The sequence below is a fragment of the Trichechus manatus genome, unplaced genomic scaffold (assembly GCF_000243295.1).
Source record: "Trichechus manatus latirostris isolate Lorelei unplaced genomic scaffold, TriManLat1.0 scaffold00030, whole genome shotgun sequence".
Classification (NCBI taxonomy): Eukaryota; Metazoa; Chordata; class Mammalia; order Sirenia; family Trichechidae; genus Trichechus; species Trichechus manatus.
Window position 1 is genome coordinate 21,729,538 of NW_004443966.1, and position 23,668 is coordinate 21,753,205.

The window sequence follows — 23,668 nt, forward strand, 5'->3', positions numbered from 1 at the left end:
AGAATGTTGTACACCAGTAATAATAAAATATATTTATTGCAGGTTACTATTTTATTTAGGAAAGAAGCAATTTAAACAGCATATGATTGGAGTTACCTACAAGGAAATGGCAGATAGTTCATGCAGATCAATAAATGGCTTTACTCCTCATTAGGTATGGCTGTGGTATATTTATCCACATCCTGGAAGGCAGAGCCAATGAATGACTTGGCCTCTCTTCTATGGAATGAGACTCTCTCCTTTGACTGTATATGGGCTTGAGGGCAGCCCAGGCCCTTGCCATGGCACACTACTTATTATACAGCTTATTTTTTTTCAAAAATTTATTTATACACAGGCCAGTCATATTTTCCAAAATGTATCACTTTACTATAGGTAACATCCATGAGTCCAAATGACATGATGAGTCTGCTTCATTGGTTCTCAAACTTGAGCATGCATCAGAATCACCTGGAGGGCTGGTTAGAACACAGATTGCTGGGCCCAACCCCCAGAGTTTCTGATACAGTAGGTCTGGAGTAAGGCCTGATAATTTGCATTCCTAACTAGTTCTCCGGTGATGCTGATGCTGCTAGTCCAGCATTAAGAACCACTGGGCTTACCACTTGGTCTTACCATCAGGAGCCCTGGTGGCGAAGTGGTTAAAGAGCTTGGCTGCTAACCAAAAGATTAGCGGTTTGAATCCACCAGCCACTCCATGGAAACTCTATGGGGCAGTCCTACCCTGTCCTACAGGGCCAGTATGAGTCGGAATCAACTTGACAGCAATGGGTTTGGTTTGGTCTGCCATCATTCTAAAAATCTGTGCTATTGTCTAAGTAAAGCAGTGGTTGATTGAGACATTCAGCTTTTCTTAGAGGCACAGAAGAATTTTCACATTTCGTAGTGTCCCGGACAATGTAGAAAAAGACATTCATTAGTTTTTCTTTTATTCCTTTTCCACTAATTTTTTGAAAAGTTTAAAACATAAATACACATTTTGAAGAATATACAGCATTTGCTGTTTCAATAATTACCTCATTTACTTGGATACACCATTGGTATTTACTTGAAGCAACTTTGAAAAGACAAACATTACTGTCAAATGTCAGCGTTTATGTTTCCAGCTTGATGGCAGTGTAATCATTAAATTACCATCCCATGGCTGGAAACACACTGATGGAAGAAATGAAAATGCAGGTTTTTCTATAAGTAAATGAAGATTCCAAATCCAAACTGTATATAAGGAATGAAGAATGAAAAATACTGTACCAAAGACCAGGCTCCAGGCACTAAGATAAGAGATTTTATAGAGACTTACATTATGGGATTTTATTGTTATTAAGTTCATTTACTTAACTGTTCAGAAGACATAAATTGAATGTCTTAACTCTGTGTCACATATAGTATTAGGTCCTGGAGCAAATAGGGGTAAAGATTATGACACTGGTAAAATACTGGGTTTGGGTTTGAATTCTGCTTCAGCTATCCATCTAGTTCTTCAGGGTACAGTGGCTATGTTGATAACTATCATATAAAATTAGAGGATTTCATGAGAAAATATGTAAAAGGCTTAGCATGGGGTTTGGCACATGTTGTTGTTTTGGGGTGCTGTCAAGTTAATTTTGACTCACAGCAGTCCTGTGTGACAATAGAACTGCCCCATAGAGTTTACTTGGCTGTAATCTTTATAGAAGCAGATAGCCAGGTCTTTCTCCTGCAGAGCCGCTGAGTGGGTTTGAACCACCAACCAAAATTAGGTGCTCTAAAATGTTAGTAGCCTCTCTACACTAAAACAATGTGTGTGCAGAGTGGTACAGAAGCACCAAGTCAGAGTGACTAAATCGGCTCTAAACAGATTTCTCAGAAATGAAATCCAAACCATATCTTAAAAGACAAATAGGATTTTGCCAGCTAATTGTTTCATTGCAGGCAAAGGAAACAACGTATGCAAAGTCACAGGGATGAGGATGATGACAAACAGAAGCAGGACATGTGACTGGAAAAGAAAAATGGGTAAACCAGTGGTTCTTAAAGCATAGTTCATGCAAGGTGAAAACTGTTTTCATGATAATAACTCAAAATCAAACCCTTGGTGATCGAGTCAATTCTGACTCATAGCGACCATATAGGACAGAGTAGAACTGCCCCCTAGGGTTTCCAAGGAGTGGCTGGTAGATTCGAACTGTTGACCTTTTGGTTAGTAGCCCAGCTGTTAACCACCACTAGGGCTCCTTCATAATAATAGTAAGACATTATTTGTGTTTTTCACTGTGTGACATTTGCACTGATGGTACAAAAACAATAGTGGGTGAAATTCCTGGCATCTAAACACAAGTCAAACCCATGGCCCCAAACTATATACTAGTAGCAAAAAAGAAAGAAAAAAGCCAGTTTCACTTAGGAATGTCCTTGATGAAGTAGTGAATTGTATTAAATCTCAACCCTTGAGTACCTGTCTTTTTAAAATTCTGTATGATGAAATGGGAAGTACCCATGGAGTACTTCTGCTGCATAACATAGTATGATGGTTTTCTCAGGGAAAAACACTTACGAAATAGTTTGTGTTGTAAAGCTGAACTAGCCCCAACTGACAGATAAACTATAGTTATTTAGACTTGGGTGTTTGGCAGATATTTTCTTAAGAATGAATATAGCAAGCCTATCACTTTGAGGAGAACAACTCAAGCTTTCAAGCAAAAATAGAAATTTTTGAAAATTTGTATCTGCCACCACGACTTTGACAGCTTCCTAATAGTTAAACATTTTTCTAACCAGATTGGTGGTATGAACTAAAGGGTTTTTTTTTAATGTTATATAATGAAATGTGTCAACATTTGCAAGATCTGCTTAATTCAGTAAACCAGTAATTTCCAAAGGAAATGATATTACAAAATTATGCATGAGTGCAAGCTAGACCAATGGATTTTAATGTAACTGAGTACAAAATGTTCATTGAAATGTTTTCAGATTGCACCTTGCAACTAACCTTTAAGAAACTGCCACTTACCAAGGTCTGGTGTCATACCAAAGAAAAACATCCTCAATTAACTAAAACACTCCTTCTTTTCCCACCTATACATCTGGATGAGACTGGATTTTTTTTTTAATACTTCAACCAAAACAACATATCACAGCAGATTTAATGCAAAAGCAAATATGAGAATCCAGCTGTCTTTTACTAAGCCAGATACAGAGATTTTTTAAAATATTATTTAGGTTAACAGTTAAAGGGTTTATTATTTTTATTGTTAAATGGTTAACTATTTTTAAATTTTCTGTTTTAATATTTGATAAAATAAATATCCGTAGATACAACCCATCTAAACAAAAGCCCAAATTTAACAAGTTCTCAATTTTTAAAAGTGTAATGGAATCCTGAGACCAAAAAGTTTGAGAAACTGCTGATTTAGACTGTAAAGAGCCTTGCGTGATATGTTGAGATGTTTAGCCTTTGCCTTGTAGGCTCTGTAGAGGAAACAGTTTTTAAACAGGAAAGTGTCATGATTTTTTTTTTTTTTTTTCTCTCTCTCTCAGGCAGTAGTATTGAAGATGGACTAGAAGGTGGAAATACTGGTGACTGGGTTACTAGTGGGTCAAATTTTGGTTCAAGAGTTATCCATAGGTGTCATTTCTATCTGGCTAGTTTGGATCAAAAGAAATTAATTTGGTGATAAGTCTGGTCTGTAGTCAGTTGGGAATGTCTCAGCTATCACTTTCAGAAATACTAGCCTACTTTACCTTCTCTGCAGCTGTTTAATGTCCATAGCTTGGGAATGTGAAAAAAATTGAGTCTGACAGACAAAGATTTAGTTCTAACTTTACCAGTGAGTAGCTGTGTGACTTTTGACTTTACCTCTCTGAGCTCTAGTTTCCCTACTTGTACAATAAGAATAATAATACCTACCTTATAGAGACATCGTGAAGACTAAATAAGATAATGTCTATAAAGCATTTGGAGTCCCTGGCTAATGCAAATGGTTAACACACTTGCTGCTAACCAGAAGGCTGGCAGTTCGAGTCCACCCAGACGTACTTCAGAAGAAAGACCGGCGATCTACTTCTGAAAAATTAGCCATTGAAAACCCTGTGGAGCACAGTTCGACTCCGATATGGGGTCACCATGAGTCAGAATTGACTTGACAGCAACTGGGTTTTTCTGTAAAGCATCTAGCTCAGCACTGACCAATGGGAAGAACTCAGTTAATTATGTCTCCTATTATTCGCAATGATGTTTCTGAGGGATATAGGTAAAGGTGACACACCCTTTACAGAATTAAGCTTAGGGAACCAGAATGTAAGATAATTGTTGCTTAATGTCTTGCCCCCTGCAATCTATTCCTCTTAAAATAGCCAAGTGCTCTTTCTTAAATGTATATCCAGTCATATAGCCACAATGAAGGAAGGCCCTACATATGTGATGTCTGACTACTTGTTTAACCTTACTCACCCTCTTGCTCATGAACGAACCCCCAGTTATAGTGGCTTCCTTTTTGCCTGAGTGCTTTGCTTATAGTGTTGACCTTGGAATCATTAGTACTACTGATTCCATCTTTAAAAATGGGTCCTTTTGTTTATTTTCATTTACAAAAGTAGATAGATTAGTGTATCTAGATGGATTAGTCCGGAGCTTTGGTGGCACAGTGATTAAGTGCTTGGCTGCTAACCAAAAGGTTGGTGGTTGAAAGTCACCAGCGGCTCCATGGGAGAAAAGACCTGGCAATCTACTCCTGTAAAGATTACAGCCTAGGAAACCCTATGGGGCAGTTCTGCTCTGTCCTATAGGGTCACTGTGAGTTGAAATTGACTTGATGGCACACAACAACAACATGTAGATTAGTATAAGGAACCACCACTTACCCAAAACTCTACTTCAACAGTTTTATTTATACACCCATCTGCTTACCCCCATTATTTTGAAGCAAATCCCAGACATCATTTCATTTATAAATATTTTAGTATATAATCTCTAAAAGGTAAGCTTTTTAATGTTTTTTATTATAATCATATTCCAAAAGGAGTTCTTTAAACCTTACTGGCTAATCCTTGGCTAAACATCATCTGGTACCAAAATGTTAAATACTATATATATTATGATGATTCCCAAATTTGTATCCCCTTCCTGACCTCTTCCCTATATTTATGACTTAAATACAACTGACCGCCATTTAAATGTCAAATAGGCATTTCAAATGAAACATGTCCAAAACAGAACTTTTGGTTTTTCCCTATAAATCTGTTCCAACTCCAGTGTTCCCTTCTTGGTAAAGACCCCACCACCCATCCAATTGCTTAAGCCAGAAAACTAGGAGTCATCCTTGATTCTTCTCTTCCCTCACACCCTACAGCCAAAACATCAGAAAGTCCTGTTGACTCAACCTCCAAAATAATCCCAAATCTATCTACTTATCTCTATCACTGCTTATATCACACTGGTCCAAACCACCAGCATCTCTCACCTGGTTTACTGTTTTTCTAATTGGTCTCCCTGCTTAACCTGCCACTTGTAATCTAGTCTCTTTAGAAGAGCCAAGCACACTTTTTAAATTGCAAATCACAGTATCTTACCACAGTGAAGGAGGTCTCTACATGATATGACCTTTACCCACCTGTTTAGTTTTACCTCCTACTACTCACTCCCTTGCTCATGGACTTCCTACAATACTAGTTTCCTTTCTGTTCCTCAAACATGCCAAACGTAATCCTTCTTTAACCAGTTGCTGTCAAGTCAGTTCCGACCTATGGTGACCCCATGTGTGTCAGAGTAGAACTGTGCTCCATAGGGTTTTCAATGGCTGATTTTTTGGGAAGTAGATCACCAGGCCTTTTTTATAAGGCACCTCTGGGTAGACTCAAACCTCCAACCTTTCAGATAGCAACCAAATGTGTTAACACTTTGTACCACCCAGGGATTTCTCTGCTTGGAATTCTTCCTTCAGATCTTTGCATGGCTGGCTCCTTGTCATTCAGCTCTCAAATTAATTGTTACCACCTGAAAAAATTCTTCACTGACCACCCAATGTAAATAAACTCCTTCCATCAGTCACTCCCCATCACATCATCCTTTTTTATTTTATGTTTATTACTTTTTTTTAACTATTCATCTTCATTTCACTCCTCTTTTCTGAGTTCAATTTTCTTCTTCCTGTAGTACACACTTCTAGTAGTCATTTCAGTAAACCGTGATGGTAAACTCTTGCTTGTTGACTAGAGTCATATTTATTTTATCTCACCCACATTCTTGCACGTTAGTTTAGTTTTCAGACATAAATTCTATGTCCCTGAGTGTATGAATACCACCAAATGAGTTGGAATCAACTCGACAACAGTGGGCTTGGTTTGTTTTTTGGTTTTTTTAAGACACTTAGTCCCATCCTTGTGTGAATAATTGTTTCCTAATTGATAGGCAAGATCTATTGACAATCACAGGCACGTCCTTAAAATTTTAGTTCAAAAAAATATTTTTCTGACTAATTAGAAAAATCTAACCTAATGATTAAGAAAATACAGTAGTCTCCTCTTATCCTCGAAGGGTACGTTCTAAGACCTCCCATGGATGCCTGAAACTGCGGATGGTACTGAACCTTATATATACTATGATTTGTCTTATACATACATACCTATGATAAAGTTTAATTTATAAATTAGACACAGTAAGAGATTAACAATAATTAATAATAAAATGGAACAATTATAACAATATACTGTAATAAAGGGTTATATGAGTGACGGAGCGGGACTGCATAAGATTTCTTCATGCTATGTACTCATGTAACATTTTCGAACCACGGTTGACTGCCGGTAATTGAAACTGCAGAAAGTGAAACCCAGATAAGGGGGGACTACTGTAACTGTAACTCATTCAAAATAATTATAACACTTCAGGCAAACTTAAGGATATCATTTGCCCCTGAATGGCCTCTTAACTTTTAGCTAATCTTCCTAGCCTCTCCAGCCCTGAACACCATGCGCCTAATTAGCATGTACTTCTGGATGTCATGTAAATCGGGTGTTTTAGGATACCCAGAACCATCTGGGGAATTCAGCTCTGCCTTGAACAGATAGGATTCTGTCCAAACCCCAGCTAACTTCTGGTTTGGACAGGCAGATTGCATTTGGCACACCTTTGCTCCCTTAGGAACTCTATTCATCTGTATAACTTTCCTTCGCCCTTCCAAGGTCTTATTAATCTTCTTAGAGTCCTTAAAACTAAACTGGATTCCTTGATAATCCAGAGGTCAGTCCTGGGTGCCCTCTAATCAACTCTAGGGTTCAACGGTATAGACTAGGAGTTGGCAAACTATGGCCTGTGAGCCAAATCCAACCAGTAGCCTGTTTTTGTAAACGAAGTTTTATTGGAACACAGCCATGCATGTTCTTTTCTGTATTGTCTGTGGCTGCTTTTGCACTACAACAGCAGAGTTGAGTAGTTATGACGGAGACTACATGGCTTGCAAAGCCTAAAATACTTACAATCTGGCCCTTTTAAATTTGCTAACCCTGGTACTAAGCTATAATACCTTGTTTGTCTGTAGTTGTCAGGCACACTAGTGACTTACAGCCATTCCAGCCAAATACTAGACAAGTTTGGTACTCACTAAAGAAATCATAGATGGAGTCCCTGGGTGATGCAAACAGTTAAGTGCTCAACTACAAGGCAAAAGATTGGCAATTCGAACCTACCCAGAGGCGCCTCAGGGGAAGAAAAGGTCTGGCGATCTGCTTCCGAAAGATGACAGATTTGAAAACCCCAGGAAGCAGTTCTACTCTCTACACATGAGGTTGCAATGAGTTGGAATCAACTTAATGACAGCTAACAACAAAGAAATCAGTCTGGTTCTGTGTGTGTGTGTACATCTAGTATGAAAAAAGAAAATCCAAACACTTGTTGTTGTTAGTTGCCTTCAAGTCAACTTCGACTCCTAGGACCTTATGTATAACAGAACAAAAAGTTGTCTGATCTTGTGCCATCTTTATGACTATGATAAAATAAGATGTCCTTCTCTCCAGAAAGTTCAGTTAGAAGTTTGAATTGTCTTAATACTTCTGCTCCAGTTACAGCTTCATTTCATTATCTCTACTAAGAGAAACCCTATCAAAGTCATCTTTTCATGCTTAGGATCAGACTGGTCTCTGAAGATCAAGTTCCTATTTCTCATAAAGAAAAATTGGAGAAGAAGCTGAAAGTAGCTGCTTGCTCTCCTGATTATATGTTCTTTTGCTCTAAAGAAAATTTCTGGAGTGTCAACATTTATAAAGATCACATCTACATTTGCTGACATATTGTTCCTAAAGTTTAGACTAGTTGCGCATGAAGTCCTTATTGAATTTTTAAATAATCCTGTATTAGAGAAATTGATAAATATCTTACTTCATCCTAATCACAGAATGATGCAGAATGGTTATGTTTATGGGCATCATGATGGGAGAGGTCTTCAGAGAGTTTTATGTTCCTTTTCCTTTGGGGAGCTAATACAACTCCAGAAAAGAGTCCCATAATGAATATGTTCCAAAGTGAAGAATCAGACTGAGAATTTCCCACTTGTTGGGTCTGCTTTGTTTTCTTGTTTGCATAATGAATCTAAAGTTTAATAACAGTATCTTATTATGTACTTCTTACAACAATTTCCCTCACATTTTCTCAGCCATCCCAACAGCTCTGACAGTGCATCCTTCCCATTTTTTAGGAAATTGAGGGCCAGAGAGGTCTATGGACTATCCTAGGACCACTCTGCAGTAGAGATTTGACTTCAGAGACAGACCCAAAGTGATTTTTGTTACTGTTAGTGGAGGTTGTTGAGTCAGTTGATGTCTACCACACCTTTTAAAGTCCCCCTGAGCACAAGAATTCATGTCTGTGACTAAGAAGGGCACAGTGACGTGTGCTGATTCACTGGCCTGTCAAGCAGTCTTAAAGTACTCAACATTGGCATAGTTATTCACTCCCTTAAAAGCACTTCATGTGAACACCCTAATTAATACATACCCTTGTAGCTGACACTACACCCATTTTACAGATGAGTAATGAGAGATGTGGACAGAGTAGTATTGGTGGCAGAGCTGAAATTAAATTTGAATTTCTAATTTCTTGACCTGTCTTTATTCCTCTAGGCCAGGTTTCAGTCAATGATTATTTAACATAACTGCAATAAAGTATTGATTAGAGTCATCAGGTGATATTTAAAGGTTTAATTCCAGAGACAAGCAGTTTATCTGTATATAGTGTATCTATAATGGTGATTTGTTAGTAGCAGGGAGAAAGGCCTGCCTGAAAAGGACAAAGTGATGATAACTATAGCACAGGAATCAGCCTTTTACCCCTACCCCTAATTAGCATGGAGTGAAATAGCCTCAGGAATCAGCCAGCTGGCCTTTCTGTGCTACTGATACACAGTTGAAGCTGCCCTCTGCATCTGGGAAGATGCCCTGTTCCTCTGACTTCCTAGTGGGGAGGAAACTCCCTACCCCCTCTTGCTTGTTCCACATTGGCACTTTCCCCAGTCCCACTGGGTACAGGCAGAAATTCTGGTGGGAGGAGGAGTGTGGGTACAGAGCTTCCAGGAACCAGGAAACAGGCACAAGATGGCTTCCTGGCCCATGGAGCAAGGCAGCTGCAGTGGACTTGCTAACCCTGGAGAGAAAGAGCTGAGCGTCTTCAGACAGAAGGCATGCTGATGGAGTAGGGTGCCTCTGGGTACTTGTCGGTAGAGCTAAAGAGCTGTAACACTTGCCCAAGCAGGACAGAGGCCGAGAGTGAGGCCCAGCAGCAGAGGCCAGGCTGAGAACAAGGCTGGGCGGCAGGTGCAGCTGAGGGACGGCCAGGTAGCGAGCAGGGCTGAGAGAGGGACTGGCTGCCTATGGGCACAGCCAAGAAGAAGCTGAGAGCTGTCCTGGTTGAAAGCTGTCCTGATTGATAAACTGTATACTTTTACTTCCTGATCCTAAGTTGTAGTCTGTTACTTCCCTAGTAAACCACATAATCGTGAATATGTTCTGTGAGTTCTGTGTGGCCACTGCAAGGAATTATCAAACGGAGTAGAGAAGTAGAGAGTGCTGTGGTGAGGATGTCTGGTGTCAGAATTTGTAACAAAAGTTAGAGTCGAGGTGTGTCTGACCTCTGCCTCAGGACTCAGCTTTGTGCTGATCATGATTCTCATTTCTCCCCCTGAAGTTAGAGGACTTCTGACACTACTGGATTCCAGTGTATAATTGTATTCTGAGAATAAGCCTCAAAAGGTTAAGAATGATCCCAAAGCGTGCCCCCGCCCCACCTTTTTAATAGCCTATTTTGAATCTCATCTGAGACTATTTAAATTATTTTATTTCCCCTTTTCAGCCTATATCACTTCTGCCAAATATCTATGGTCTTTCTGTACTAAAGCAGCTCCTTTTTAAAGAAATCCTTTTGCAGTGTAAATAATGACATTTTTTATTATGATTTTTCAAAAGTAGAACACATCTGTAATCATTAAAACCTCACATTTAATAGTGCTTTATTTTTTCAAAGCACTTTTACTTCATCTTCATAATCAAGCTTTTATTGTTGAGTCTCTGCAATACACCAGGCTTGCCTTATGGTACCAGGGTGATAGATAGAACATGGACATCAGCGTTGGATAGTACTGAATTCATATTCTAAATCTGCCACCTAAGTGCCTGTGTAATCTTAGGCACTGCAGTTCCCTTCTCTCAATCTCAGTTTCCTCACCTGTAAAATGAGGATAATTGCATCTACCTCCTGAGTGTATTTGTGAATTAAATGGAAAAGTGCCTGGCTTGTGCAGTGAGTAGGAGTAGATTCTGAGTAGTTTTAGTTCCCATGCCTTCTCAACATCCATTCCCTCAGTGAGCCTGCAACGTTTTCGGAGAGTTACGTGTACGTAATCATTTCTTAGCATCTCCCTGCTCTGACTCAAAGGGCAGACAGGCAGTTGAGGGAGATAAGAGGAAAGTGGGAAAAGCTGTTGTAGTGACTTACTTCTCTGATGCTTCTGCGCACAATGCAAAAGTCCAGGACCCCAGAAGAGCCTTTCCCTGGGTTAGTCCCCTTGGAGAGAGCTGTGGATGTTTTCATATCTTGCCTTTTCAGGAAATAAACATCAATATCTCATCCTGTTTTTAGAAGTGAGCCAAGGCTGAAATGGTGATGCTGAAAAGCTGCTTCTATTCTTCTGTCATTGAGAAAGCCAACCTTATTTTATTGCTCTTCTCCAAAATTAATTTATCTTTTCTATTAGTTTGCCTAGATACTATTCTAAGTCTGTATTTCTTAGAATTTTAAAATTGTAATTTTTCTTATTATAATGAAGGCAACCATGATTTACTGTGCCTGTGTTTTTATCTACTTTGCTTGTCTTGCAATCTGACACAAAATTATCAGACGGAAGTGTCTTGAAGACACTTTTAATTTGCGATTCACATCTGTTAAAAAAAAAAAAAAAGTGAGTCTGTGCAGTGGGAGAAAATCAGAGTCTGTTCAAGACCTTCGCATGACTGCCAGTCTTCCCCATCCCAAGACTTAGCCACTCATTCACACCAGTAAGAGCTACTTTTGTTTGACCAGACTATGTTAGACGTATTAGCAGGAACCCATCAGATCTCAGTTCAAGATAAGAAGTTTGAAGTTTCCAGTTAAAGACTACAGAAGGCCCAGTAGAAAATTGGAGACACTAAAATTGTGATCAATGTACAGGACACTTTTCTACCTTCGAATGCCAATGATTGGAAAGTGTAGCAAAACCAAATTGATGACCTGGAAAATAAGGTAGGATTAAGAAATGTCACATTGGTGGGGCGTCCTAAAGGTAGAGAGACAGAAAGAAATGGAGAGCTTTTTCCCCCTCCTTCCAGTAGATTACAAAGGTGAGGGATTTGATAACTTTGAATTCTCATCCTCGAGTGTCAGTTGCAGATACCATTTCTGAAAAGGTCCGTCATCCCCAGCAACCCCATAGAAACATGCAGCTCTGGAAACCAGTAACAGAACCATAAAATTTTGTTTCTGATGTGCTTTAGTCTGATTTTTAGGGGCAAAAGGAGGTTTTAAAAATCACACATTTGTTTATTGGCTCTCCTGGGCAACTGGAGACAGATGTAGCTGCTGAAGAGAGCTGGCAAATAGGAATTTAGAACACCATTTGCCCCAAGAGACAGATGTTCTCTATAGAAGCCTGGTTTCATTTACTGTCCCTTTGAAGCTGAATGAAGGTGGTTGAATTCGAAGATAAAGTTAAATTAAAATTGTGGAAATATTGGGTACATAAACATCTTTAATCTGTTCTAATGTGGAATTTGATTTGCTTTTTTAAAAAATACAGTCAGACATTAAACAGAATTTTACAAAAATCTGTCTTGAATGAATTTACCACGAAAACAAAAAGGATTATTTCATTTGATGGTGTAATGATTAATCCTACCACCTGGGTGAGCTAAGTGAGCTTCCCGCAGGATATTGCTTCTGTGGCTTTGAATTATGTATGAGTATTGCAGAATGATGAGATACAACCCTACCAAGGGATCTGTTTGTATAACACACAAATCCGTAATGATATTACTGTTTCCTTTGAACACCTCAAGTTCATTCTGTATGTTCAGAAAATGAGATGTCTTTATAGAGATTGTAACTTGTGGGTTTTTTTCTCAAGTAAGACCTACCATATCTCAATTAAAAACTGGTTGTTAATGAAAAGTTGGTTGGAGAGTTTGAAGTACAGTCAAACGTGTGTTGCCTTCCATTATTAAAGCAGAACAAATGCTGAGGCTCCAGGACAAAAAGTTGGCTAAGTCAGGGTTTGCACCAAGCTGCTACCGAGGACTTAGAGGTGAAAGTTGTAGTTATTACAGACTTCCTACGTGCAATATAGAGCTAGGAGTTGTTTCAACATGAATTGAAATAGCAAAAATAGAAAAGCCAGGCTTTCTCTTTGTGGACCATTTATCAGTTAACAGTTTTGTTTGAAGTGATGAAAAAGAAATCTAGCTACCCTTATCATTATTTTCTATTTCAAGAGATGTGCTAAGATATAGTGTATCAGAAATTCCAGTGTATATGTGTGTGTGTGTATATATATATATAATGTATATATTTACCATTTAATGTAAAAAAATTTTTTTACAAACTGTCCCATGAATGGAATGGGGGAAATTTTCATTTTCTCTGTTATCTCCTTCCTGATGCTGTCACCTAGATTGTTCAGAAGGTCAAAGTAAAAGAGAAACAGAACCCAAGTTCTCTGATTCCCATTTTGATATTTTCTCCATTACATTAAAAATTTCCCAGTGAAATGTTGGAGGCAAACCACCTATATTTGTAAAGTGTCACTTTATAAGATAAAGCCTATACTTACAAAATGTCATCTTATTATTTGAGAGGGTTTTCTGATTTTATGTCTAAATATAAAACACTCCATGGTCAAAAATTAAATCCCCTCTTAAAAGTAATATGCCAAATGATCAATTAATTATATTTGTACTTTCTTATTTCTTCCTGGACGATTGGTCTGTTTGTGTTATTTATACATGATGACTGAATCAACCTTCTGTGATGCTGCCCTCAATTTTTTGTTCATTTTTTAGTCATAGCATGTTACCACATCTAAGCTTTAACTCTCAGAACCTTTCCCTCCCCTCCCCCCCTTTTTACCATTTTAATCATACAAGGAGCTGTTCTTCCCTCAAGCATCAAGATGTGACATATCATTGATGCATTTTTTTAAAAATTCTTTAGTTAGACACTGCTGTCACTGTAAACGCAGATTGTAAATCTTAGCAACCGTTTGCAAATCCATGTGATTTTATTTTCATCAACTCTATTTGTTGATAGTTGACAGTTGTTTTAATTGGTGATTTAATAGACCAGTGCACTTATTTAAAATCTGCTTATGAAAACTAATCTTTATCTAGAATATAGGCTTTGCTGTCTCTGCCCTGGTCCTCAAAGAGTTACTAAAACTAGCTTTCACTTTGCCTAGCTCCCCAAGGGTAATTTGGCCCATTTGCCAGACCAAATCCTAAGGTAAAGGTTAAAGTGCACTGGGTGATATGAAAGTGCAGAATGCAAGCCTTTGGCTCATAGCTTGCCCAACTTGTAGCTTTCCAGAACTCAGCGGGAGCTGTGGTTCATCAGAGTTTCAGAACATGATTAACAGACTCAAGAAGGCCCTGCGAGAATTTTCTTTAATGGGGAATTGTGTGAGTGAGTACAGTAGGTGAGTCTTTAATATTTCTTGCTTTTTAGCATACATGTTTTATTTTGAGAAGTTCTTCGGAGCACAGAGCTATGTTGAATGTATGTGGGAACCAAACCAAATCAAACCTGTTGCCGTTGAGTCGACCTATAGGACAGAGTAGAACTGCCCCATAGGGTTTCCAAGGAGTAGCTGGTGGACCTTTTGGTTAGCAGCCAAACACTTAACCACCGCACCCAGGGAATTCCTCACAGGTTAACAGCAGCAGCTCTTTCTGTGGTTTTCACACTAGCGGAGGCTCCTTCTAAATGGCCCATTCCCTGAGAGGAAAGCAGACACATGAAGGTGGGATCATGGCTTTGAACCAGCCTTCACCAACCCTTTTTGACAAAAGGAAAGGAGATCTTTCTTTTCATAATAACCAGGAGGTTCTGGAAAATAAAGAGAAAAGGTAGGAAGGAGCAAAGTTGCAGAGACTAGGAACCTAAAGGTAACTTTTTAGGAAACCCCTAAGGCTGACCCGAGAATAAAAAGAGAATTTCTGAAATGTTAATCTTTTTCTTCTTGAGGGGGCTGATATTTTTAAATCACTTTATATTTGTTGCCTTGAAATTAAATAGCTTATGTACTTTTACCCAGCAAAGAGCATTTTTCCTCTCCTGGAGCACGTTGATAACTACTCCATGATCTTGATGTTAAGTGGTACCCAAGAATGTCTCTCAAGTGTCATTTTCCTTTGTCTTTGCTAATGCATGGGAGTTGAGCCCCCTTGTTACCTTGATTTTATGATGTTCCATATTATGAGAAACCAGCTTTGTTTGGAGCCCCACTTTTGGGCTGATCACTGGGGGCAGCCTATTGTGAAAAGGCAGCCTGCTTTACTGAATGAGGCCTCTTTTACACGACCACCCTGTTGGCTGCTAGTAAAGTGATTCCTTCCCACCTCACCACTGTGCCCAAGAGCCAGCTCCCATAACAGAACTTCCAGCTCGTTGCTGACTCCCAGTGTAGAGAGGCCTCTAGCTCTGCCAGCTTTGAAAGAACATTTTTGAAGTTATGTATCCAGCAGACTTCAAGGCTTATTTTCCTGTCCAGTCACATGCATAATTTCCATAATGAAAGGTTGATAAGAAGGCACTCCTTCAGATCTACACTCTCAAATCCACAGGTGATACACGTTTCTGATGACACATGATCAAACAAAGTACCTCTTTTAAAGAAAACCTGTAAATATCACCATGCTTCACTACTGGTTGAAAATCTAAAAATAACACATAGTATATGAGAAAGGAGCCCTGGTGGCACAGTGGTTAAGCACTTGGCTGCTAACCGAAAGCTCAGCGATTGAAACCCACTAGCTGTGCTCCTTGGGAGAAAGATGTGGCAGTCTGCCTTGGTAAAGATTACAGCCTTGGGAACCCTATGGGGCAGTTCTGCTCTGTCCTGTAGGGTCGCTGTGTGTTGGAATCAACTCGACAGCAGTGGGTTTGGTTTTTTGGTTTTTAGTATATGTTTCCTTTCCTTCTTTTCCTTTGCCCATAAAGAAAACAGGAAGAAGAGCTGGTGAGTGTGTGAAGGTCTTAGGGACACTTTTCAGTGGACCTAGAAGCCTTTAAAGGTGCCTGATTTTGAATTTATTCCATTGACTAGCCCACTGAGATTTTCCAACTAGGCCAGTTTTCTCCACCATCATTGAACGACCTTTCCATCCCCTTGTACTTGATAGCAACAGAATTAGCACAGTTATGGCGGACTGGGGGCTGGGGAAGATGGGAAAAGGTAGCATAAGCAGAGGAGCAGTGGTGAAACAAGATTGGGAACACAAAGCATTATGTATGACCATAATGGTATGTGCTTCAGACTCCTTTTCATTACATGAAAATAACTGGAACGTGGAATTTTCTTTTCCATTTGCCTTGCCTGCTGCATGCACACAGGTAAAGGCTGATGCTTCTGTCTTGTTGGCAATAAGACCTTCCTGGCCTCAGTTCACCTACTAAAACAGTTGCTTCTATATGTAGATATTCTAATCTCAACTTTATTCCTGGTCCTTTACTAAATACTTTAGTAAATCCTTTAAAAAAAAAAAAAGTCAGTTGCCATTGAGTTGATTCCAACTCATAATGACCCCATGTGTGTCAGAGTAGAACTGTGCTCCATAGGGTTTTCAATGGCTGATTTTTCAGAAGTAGATTGTCAGGCCTTTCTTCCAAGGTACCTCTAGGTGAACTCAAATTACCAGCCTTTCAGTTAGCAGCCAATCACTTAACCATTTGCTCCACCCAGGGACTCCAATAAATATCATATATTAAATAAATACTATAAAGTGTTTAGTATTTACTATAGTATTATAGTACAATATTGTACTATAGTGTAGTGTAGTACTTTACTAAATACTTTAGTATATTTGTCTTTAACCAGTCAGGCATTTAACTCCCTCTGCGCAGTGGTTAACAGCTACGGCCACTAACCAAAAGTTCAGCAGTTTCAATCCACCAGCTGCTCCTTGGAAACCCTGTGGGGCAGTTCTGCTCTGTCCTCTAGGGTCACTATGAGTCAGAATCGACTCAGCAGTGGCAGGTTTGGTTTTTTTGGTGTCACCATCACCACCCTCTACCTAAAAAAAAAAAAAATTCCACCCTTTGCCTGTTATTTTCAATCTTCCCTCTGAGCCTACCATACTCCTTTATCATACTGGGTTCTCAGTATGTATGGATCAAGGTAAATAGAGTATTGGCCTGCACAAAGGGCTGCCTTGTGTTTAGGCAGGTATATTGTGGCTTATGAACCATTGTTGTGACTATAGGGCCAGTTATTTGCATTTATAGGAAGTATATGCCTTCCATAAATCTAAATTTTAGCAGGGCCTTTGAATGCCAATGTGACATTCAAACAAGTGTGGTCTGGTTTGTTTCAGTCATGTGACCCATGAAGTGACAACAGAGGATTTTTCTCCTCGGGATCCAAGAACTGTTGTTGTGAAGCAAGATGGCAGGGGCTCTACTTCAGCCACACCAGCGCTGCCCCTACCTGAAGCGGAAAGGGAAGAGGAAAAAGAAGACATTTCAGATCCTATGGACCTGAGCTCTTGTAGTGCAACATACAGCAATTTAGGTAAGTACAAATGTCACATAAGCAGTAGTTGAACTTTGCCTTTTTATGCACTAGCCAAATGCTGTATTTCCCTGGAGGGATGGTTTTATTGCTCCATTGAGCAAAAGTTGGAATTATAAATTTTTACTTACATCAGAAAAAAATCTTGGTGTTTACTAGACATGTGTTGAGCACCCACTCCCATGCGCCCCGTGCCGTGTGGTAAGGGTGCTGACATGGTCCATGCCTTGAGGGACTCACCGGGGCGGGAGGTGGGGAGGAGATGAACTTGTTATAATTTCAGTATATTATAAATGCAGTGATAGAGATACACATGAAATATTTTTTGTATTGCACAGGGGAGGGGTCAAAAGAAGGCTTCCTGGAGATAATATCTGAGCTATTTTAGCTGACTGACAGAGGGAAGGAAGAGTATTCCAACCAGAGGCAACAACATGAGCAAAAGCCTGGAGATGCCCAACAACTTGGTGCTTGTGGGGACCATGACCATTTAGTATTGTTGAAACGTGAGCTGGAGACTTAGACAAGATCATGAGTTTCGGCTAAAACCGTAGACTTTTTGCCATTTGTGATAGTGAACCATCAAAAGATTTTAAGCAGAGGAATAATGTGATTAGATTTGCATTTTAGAACATCCATCCTGTGGACTGCCATGCAAGGATAGATTAGAAGCAAAGTAGTTGGTAGCAGGAAATCTGGTAGTTGGAAACTATTGCAGGGCCACATAGAGAGCTGAGAAAGGGAGGCGTAAACTAAAGTAGGGGGACAGTGGACAGATTTGAGAGATATTTAAAGGTAAAATACACAGGACTTGGTGGTTAGTTGGATGTGAATAGTGTGAGGAAACAATGATGTATCCCACATTTATGGCTTGGAGCCAAGCGGACTCAAGGAAAGTAAGATCCTTATCATTGGAAGTGAAATGATAGGAAAAATGTAGAAAAAACGCTCTTTGTCCTTTTGCGCAACGCAGTCATAATAAACCACATGTAGTTGAAAATACATTCTGTAAGGAAAAGACTTCCATTCTAAGTTCCAGAACCTTGCATGAACTGGGAATGGGGGAGAGTATAGTACAGTTTACCCAAACAACCATCATGGATACCATTTTCCAGTTGGATTTTATGGGTCAATCAAGCAGCTAATCAGTCTTTTACATTTATGAGGCATATTACAAGATGAAAAATTTGCTATTTACTTACTGTGTGCCCTTAGACAGTATAACGTACCAGGAGTTATATTTCAGACATTCTTACTACACCAAAATACCTTTCACAATGTCTTTAGTAAAATATGCAGGAATTTTTACTAATAGTGTGGTATCTTATACAGTCTCTTCTTTAAGTTTTTTCATTAGCCAACATCAGCTAAAGTTAATTATTTCATTTGTTTTCTCAGTTACATAGACTGGTAGAAGAAATAGAGCATTACCTCCATGAATAATCCAAGTGCCTCACCTCACATATATTAATTCATTTAATCTTCACAACAGCCTTATGGATTATTATTGCTATTTTTCAGATGAGGAAAGTGAAGCTAAGTTCCTTGCACAAAGTCACAGAATCAGCAAGTATTGAACCAAGATTGGAAGGAACCCAGTTGATCTTAACCACTGGGCAATGATGATCCTAACCACTAAATTCTTGCAAAGTATTAAAGGACTGCAGCTGTGTCCCTTTTTTTAAGTCATCTGCTTTCAGACACAGAATTTAAGACTTTTTTTTTAAGATTATGATTACTTAGAGTGCAAAAATACTAGGTTATAGATGCCCTAATCAAAAAGTAGCTTTCTTTCTATCTGTTGCTTTACTTTTCGAAGTATGTGATGCCCATGAAATACTCACTACTTTTCCTTAAGTGCTTAAGTGGCTGTGTACTTGACACCATAAGGTATGGAGTTAGTTGCTTCTTTGGAAAGGTTTTACTACGAGAGTTAAATTAATAACTGAGTAACCGGATTGACTCCATTGGTTCTACTAGCTGAGGGCTTTTTGTTTTGTTGTTGTTTTTCCTAACAGTGGCATTGAAACTTACCTTTTTGAATACTTTTCAACAAGCCATTTGTAAGAATATACTTTTAAACTACCCCTTTGAGTAATTTTTTTTATGATTTAAAGCCCTTCTGGCTTAAAAATGTATGTGTGTGTGTGTGTGTGTGTGTGTGTGTGTGTGTGTGTGTGTGTGTTTAGAAACTGGAAGGAAACAAAACCTCTTGATGCAATAGCTATAGTTCCTTTAAATATTCCGGAACCATTCCATAAAGACTACTTTCTCTTTCTTTCTTTTTGTTTTAAATGAGATAGAGGATGGATAAACAGAAGAAACTGAGGAAGGAAAGTTCAGGGTTACCATCATTTTTACTGTGGAATTTATTTCTGAAATTTATATTGTAAAGTGGTCTTAGGAAACAGTATAACATAGGAAAAAATATGGGTTTTGGGGGTCAGGCAGATTTAGGTTCGAATCACAGCTGTGTCAATGCCCAGCTGCATGATTGTGGGTGTGGGTCAGTCATTTGATATCCCTGAGCTTCAGTTTCCTTATCTGAAATGAGGGAATAATAACATCTACCTCACAGGACTGTTGGCAGACGAAGTATTTGGTACACGGAAGTGCTTAGTAATTGTGAATTTCCTTTACTTCTCCTTGCTTAGTAATTGTGAATTTCCTTTACTTCTCCCTAAAGGTATATTGTTGCTTTCTCCTTTAAATGTTACATGTGCCAGCCAGAAAGTATAGAATAAAGTGGAAAAGATTAAAAATGTTTATTAAATGGCATTGAAGAAGCAGAACAGCAAAATATAAATCAAATCATGGGCTGCCTGCACAACTAATGACCGAGGGCGCGAAACATTAAACAGATACAGGACCCCAAGGTGCCGAACGGGACCAGAGCAGAGATGACAAATAGTAGCAACTTCACTGTGGCAGATCCAGTTCCCCAAGGTCTGCTAATTATAGCAAAATAAAGGGACATGGTTTGGATTTCTTTAGTAGTTCCCCATTTCTTATATAGTTTTTAAAACTAGTATGTTTTGTTTAAAAACTCACTTAGAGTAGACCTTGATCACCCTACTTCAGAATCTCCCACTAGACCTCTACCCTTAGGGCAGAGTCTCAGTTCCCCACTGTGGTGTAACAAGAGCTGTTGTGATTCAGCCATTCCCACAAAAAGCTGCTGACTTGTGCAACCCATACATTTTTCTTTTTACCTTAGAGATCACTCTCCAGGGTTAATTGGATGCCTTTTGTCTTGTGCTTAACATGAATAAAGCAAACTTTATTTTGTTCATAACTGGATGAATTATTTGATTTTAGAGCTGGACAGTATTTCCAAGTGCTTAATAGCTACATCTGGCTAGTGGTTACTGTGTTAGACAGCACAGATAAAGAACACCATCATCACAGAAAGTTCTTTTAAACAGCACTGCTTTAGAGAATCAGTTATGTGGGGAGGGGGTTCTGTTGTTGCACAAATATTATATTGGTCTTTATGCAAACTGAAAACTCCTTAAGAAGGTTTCCCGTTAGAGAATGATGATTTTACTCCGTGTGAAATCACTAAACAAACACTGATCTATAACAACTTAATCTACCCCAAACTGAATTTTGCAGGGTGTCTGCCATCCAAAATGATTTCCCAAAGAAGTGATAGAATGTTTTCTTAATCAGACTTTTAAATTTTCCCCATGTTTCTTGTGTCTATCTCGAACTGTCTAGAAGAAAGATCACTGGTTTTTTGTTTGGCATGTCTATCAGCCTGCTAAAATCAGGAGCATATAATGACTTCTACTCTGTTGGAAGTAAGTTGGTGACTTTAGTTCTCCTTCACCCACTTTGTCACTGAGTACATTGCTTTTTAGAAAGGTATATCAAGTCTGCCTTTACTCGAGGACAGATATTTGGCCTGTTTCTCTTTCTGTGTCTCTACCACCCCGCATATTATCTAAAATACACAGTAGGTCATCAGCACATGTTTCAATGAATGAGCCAAACATGCGTTTTGAGTTTGGTTTTATAAGATTCCCAGATTAGGGAAATCAGGCTATCCTCAGGAAGGTTCGTAGGAAAATTGCAAGTCACAGTTTATGTGCTCCATTATATAAACCATGCCTCTGTTTCCTTTCTACATGTCCTCAAAAGAAATTACCCACATTTCTCAACTTACTTATCTTGAGTGTCTCCTTCAGGCTGCACCTTTAAATCCTGAAGGAAAGCACCCAAAAGTCTTCTGGCTCTGGAACTTCCTTTGGCGGTATATTGATCGTGGGTGTTAAAGTTTAAGAGATGGGTGTGCCTAAAAGAATGCCATTTCACTGCTGACCTTGATGTTATGATTACGGAGTACTTTCATTGTAACTGGCAGGTTTTTTTAATCATTGGGAGAGTACGTTACCATTTATTCAGTAAAAAATTATTGAGCAACTTCTATAGGCCAGACATTGTTCCACACACTGCAAAGCTAATAATTTGGACCCAAAGATTATAAAGAATTGCATGTTTTTAAGATTATCTGGATATTTTTAAAAAAAATGAGGTTGACAGCTTTGAATATTTGTTCTGAGCATTTGTTGTACTTCTTAAAAATGTAATTATGCTATTTAAAAAGAAATGATAGACTTTGTCCCTATTTTTTAAGCTAACTGCATTCACATTTAAAAATAGCTTCCTATATGCTGGAATTAATTGACAGAGTGAACTATTCAAATTGAGCAGATAACTTACCCCCAAATAAATAATCTTTGTTCTGGGGGAGGTTTTCACTAATGAGGCCTTATAAAAATTAAGTCTGCCAGCTGTTACACCACTGTTGACATTCTTTAAAGTGGCCTGTGTATATGTTTAAGACTAAGCTCAAAGTGGTCTTCAGAGTTCAGCTTTGTTTTATTATTTGGCATGAAGTTGATGTCCCCTGTGGTTTGCCAGTTGTTGCTTGCATTTGACTATGGTGGGACCCAGTAAAATATTAATGCCTAGGTAGATTAGGACCCTTCTTCCTAAGCCACTGATGCCTACTGTCAAAGGAAAATATTATAATAGGTGCTGGGTTCAGCCAGGAGCGCTGGTGGCGCAGTGGTTAAGAGCTTGGCTACTAACCAAAAGGTCAGCAGTTTGAATTTACCAGCCGCTCCTTGGAAACCCTATGGGGCAGTTCTCCTGTGTCCTGTAGGGTCACTATGAGTTGGAATTGACTTGATGGCAATGGATTTTGGTTTGGGTTCAGCCAACAAAAGACCCTTCTCACTTGACAAGGCTTGTGCACAGTGGTGGTATGTGGCATCTATATTTATAAATTGCAGTGCGTATTTCCTAGTTTGGAGATGTTCGTCCCTTCTTTTGCCCTCTCCCCTCCCATACCTTTTTTATTCATCTATATTACTTGTCATGAACCTTAGAAAAAAATTAGGGATTGAAGATTGAAATTTCAGTTTAAATAGAAAGATAGGTTCCATTTATTTGGGCTTTAATACTTTCATTCAGCCAACATTTATTGACCCCTGGTACTTGCTAGACGAGGTGCTGTGAATACTAGTGCTGCTGTCAAGGACTCCTGATCTAGGCATAAGGCCAGACTGTTAGGAGCCTATGTGATAGTTGCTGTGATGCAGATATTTAAAGGTCAGTGAAAGCCTCCTCTGCCTGGAGGAGTCTGGGAGGGGGTCACAAAGGCTTTGAGCAGAGCTTGAAGGAAGAATAGTTGTTTGCCAGGTAGAAAAGCAAGGGAGGGCATTCCAGGTAGGGGATACAGTATGTACAAAGGCCTAAAGCTTGATAGAGAAATGAATGTTCAATTAACTATGAGTAATTAATTCAGGGTGGCTTGAGTGCAGAGTGGAAGGGGGCAGAGTGGGGGAGATGAAACAGAGAGGGAAAGCAAGGCCAGATCATAAATGGTGTGTCTGCATCACAATGAGTCTTATCTTTTACCTATAGGAAGTGGAGAGCCACTCAAGAATTTCGAATAGGGGGACATGATTGGGATTTTAAAAAAGGTCATTCTAGGAGCTATATAGGGGATGATTGGAGGATGGGAGACCAACCAGGAGACCATGCCTGTTCCTGTCTTGTTGGAATAAAGAGCTAATTATGATCATTAGAATGCTGCTCCTATCCAACTGGGTCATCACTGAGTGCCTTTAATCCCTAGCACCCTAAGACTGTAATGATTGCCAAGTTTGAAGCAGACATTTGCTGTGGTTTGTCCTTGGTGTGTCTTTAGTGATAGTGCCTTTCAGTAGATCACTGTATCGGAGCCCTCGTGGTGCAGTAGTTAAGCATTCGGTTGCTAACCAAAAGATCGGCAGTTTGAATCCACCAGCTGCTCCTTGGAAGCCCTATGGGGCAGTTCTACTCTGTCCTATAGGGTTGCTATGAATTGGAATTGACTC

At 39.2% G+C, this 23,668-nt stretch overlaps 1 protein-coding gene across 5 annotated transcripts in view; it reads left to right on the forward strand.

The window, feature by feature from the left end:
• The window catches only part of PEAK1 (pseudopodium enriched atypical kinase 1), a 151,523-nt gene that overhangs the window by 101,742 nt on the left and 26,113 nt on the right, over positions 1–23,668 (forward strand). For all 5 annotated transcript variants that reach the window (XM_023729842.1, XM_023729841.1, XM_023729843.1 and 2 more), the window contains one exon: positions 17,083–17,279. In XM_023729842.1, the coding sequence (XP_023585610.1) occupies positions 17,083–17,279 (197 nt within the window). The remainder of the gene's footprint in view (positions 1–17,082; positions 17,280–23,668) is intronic.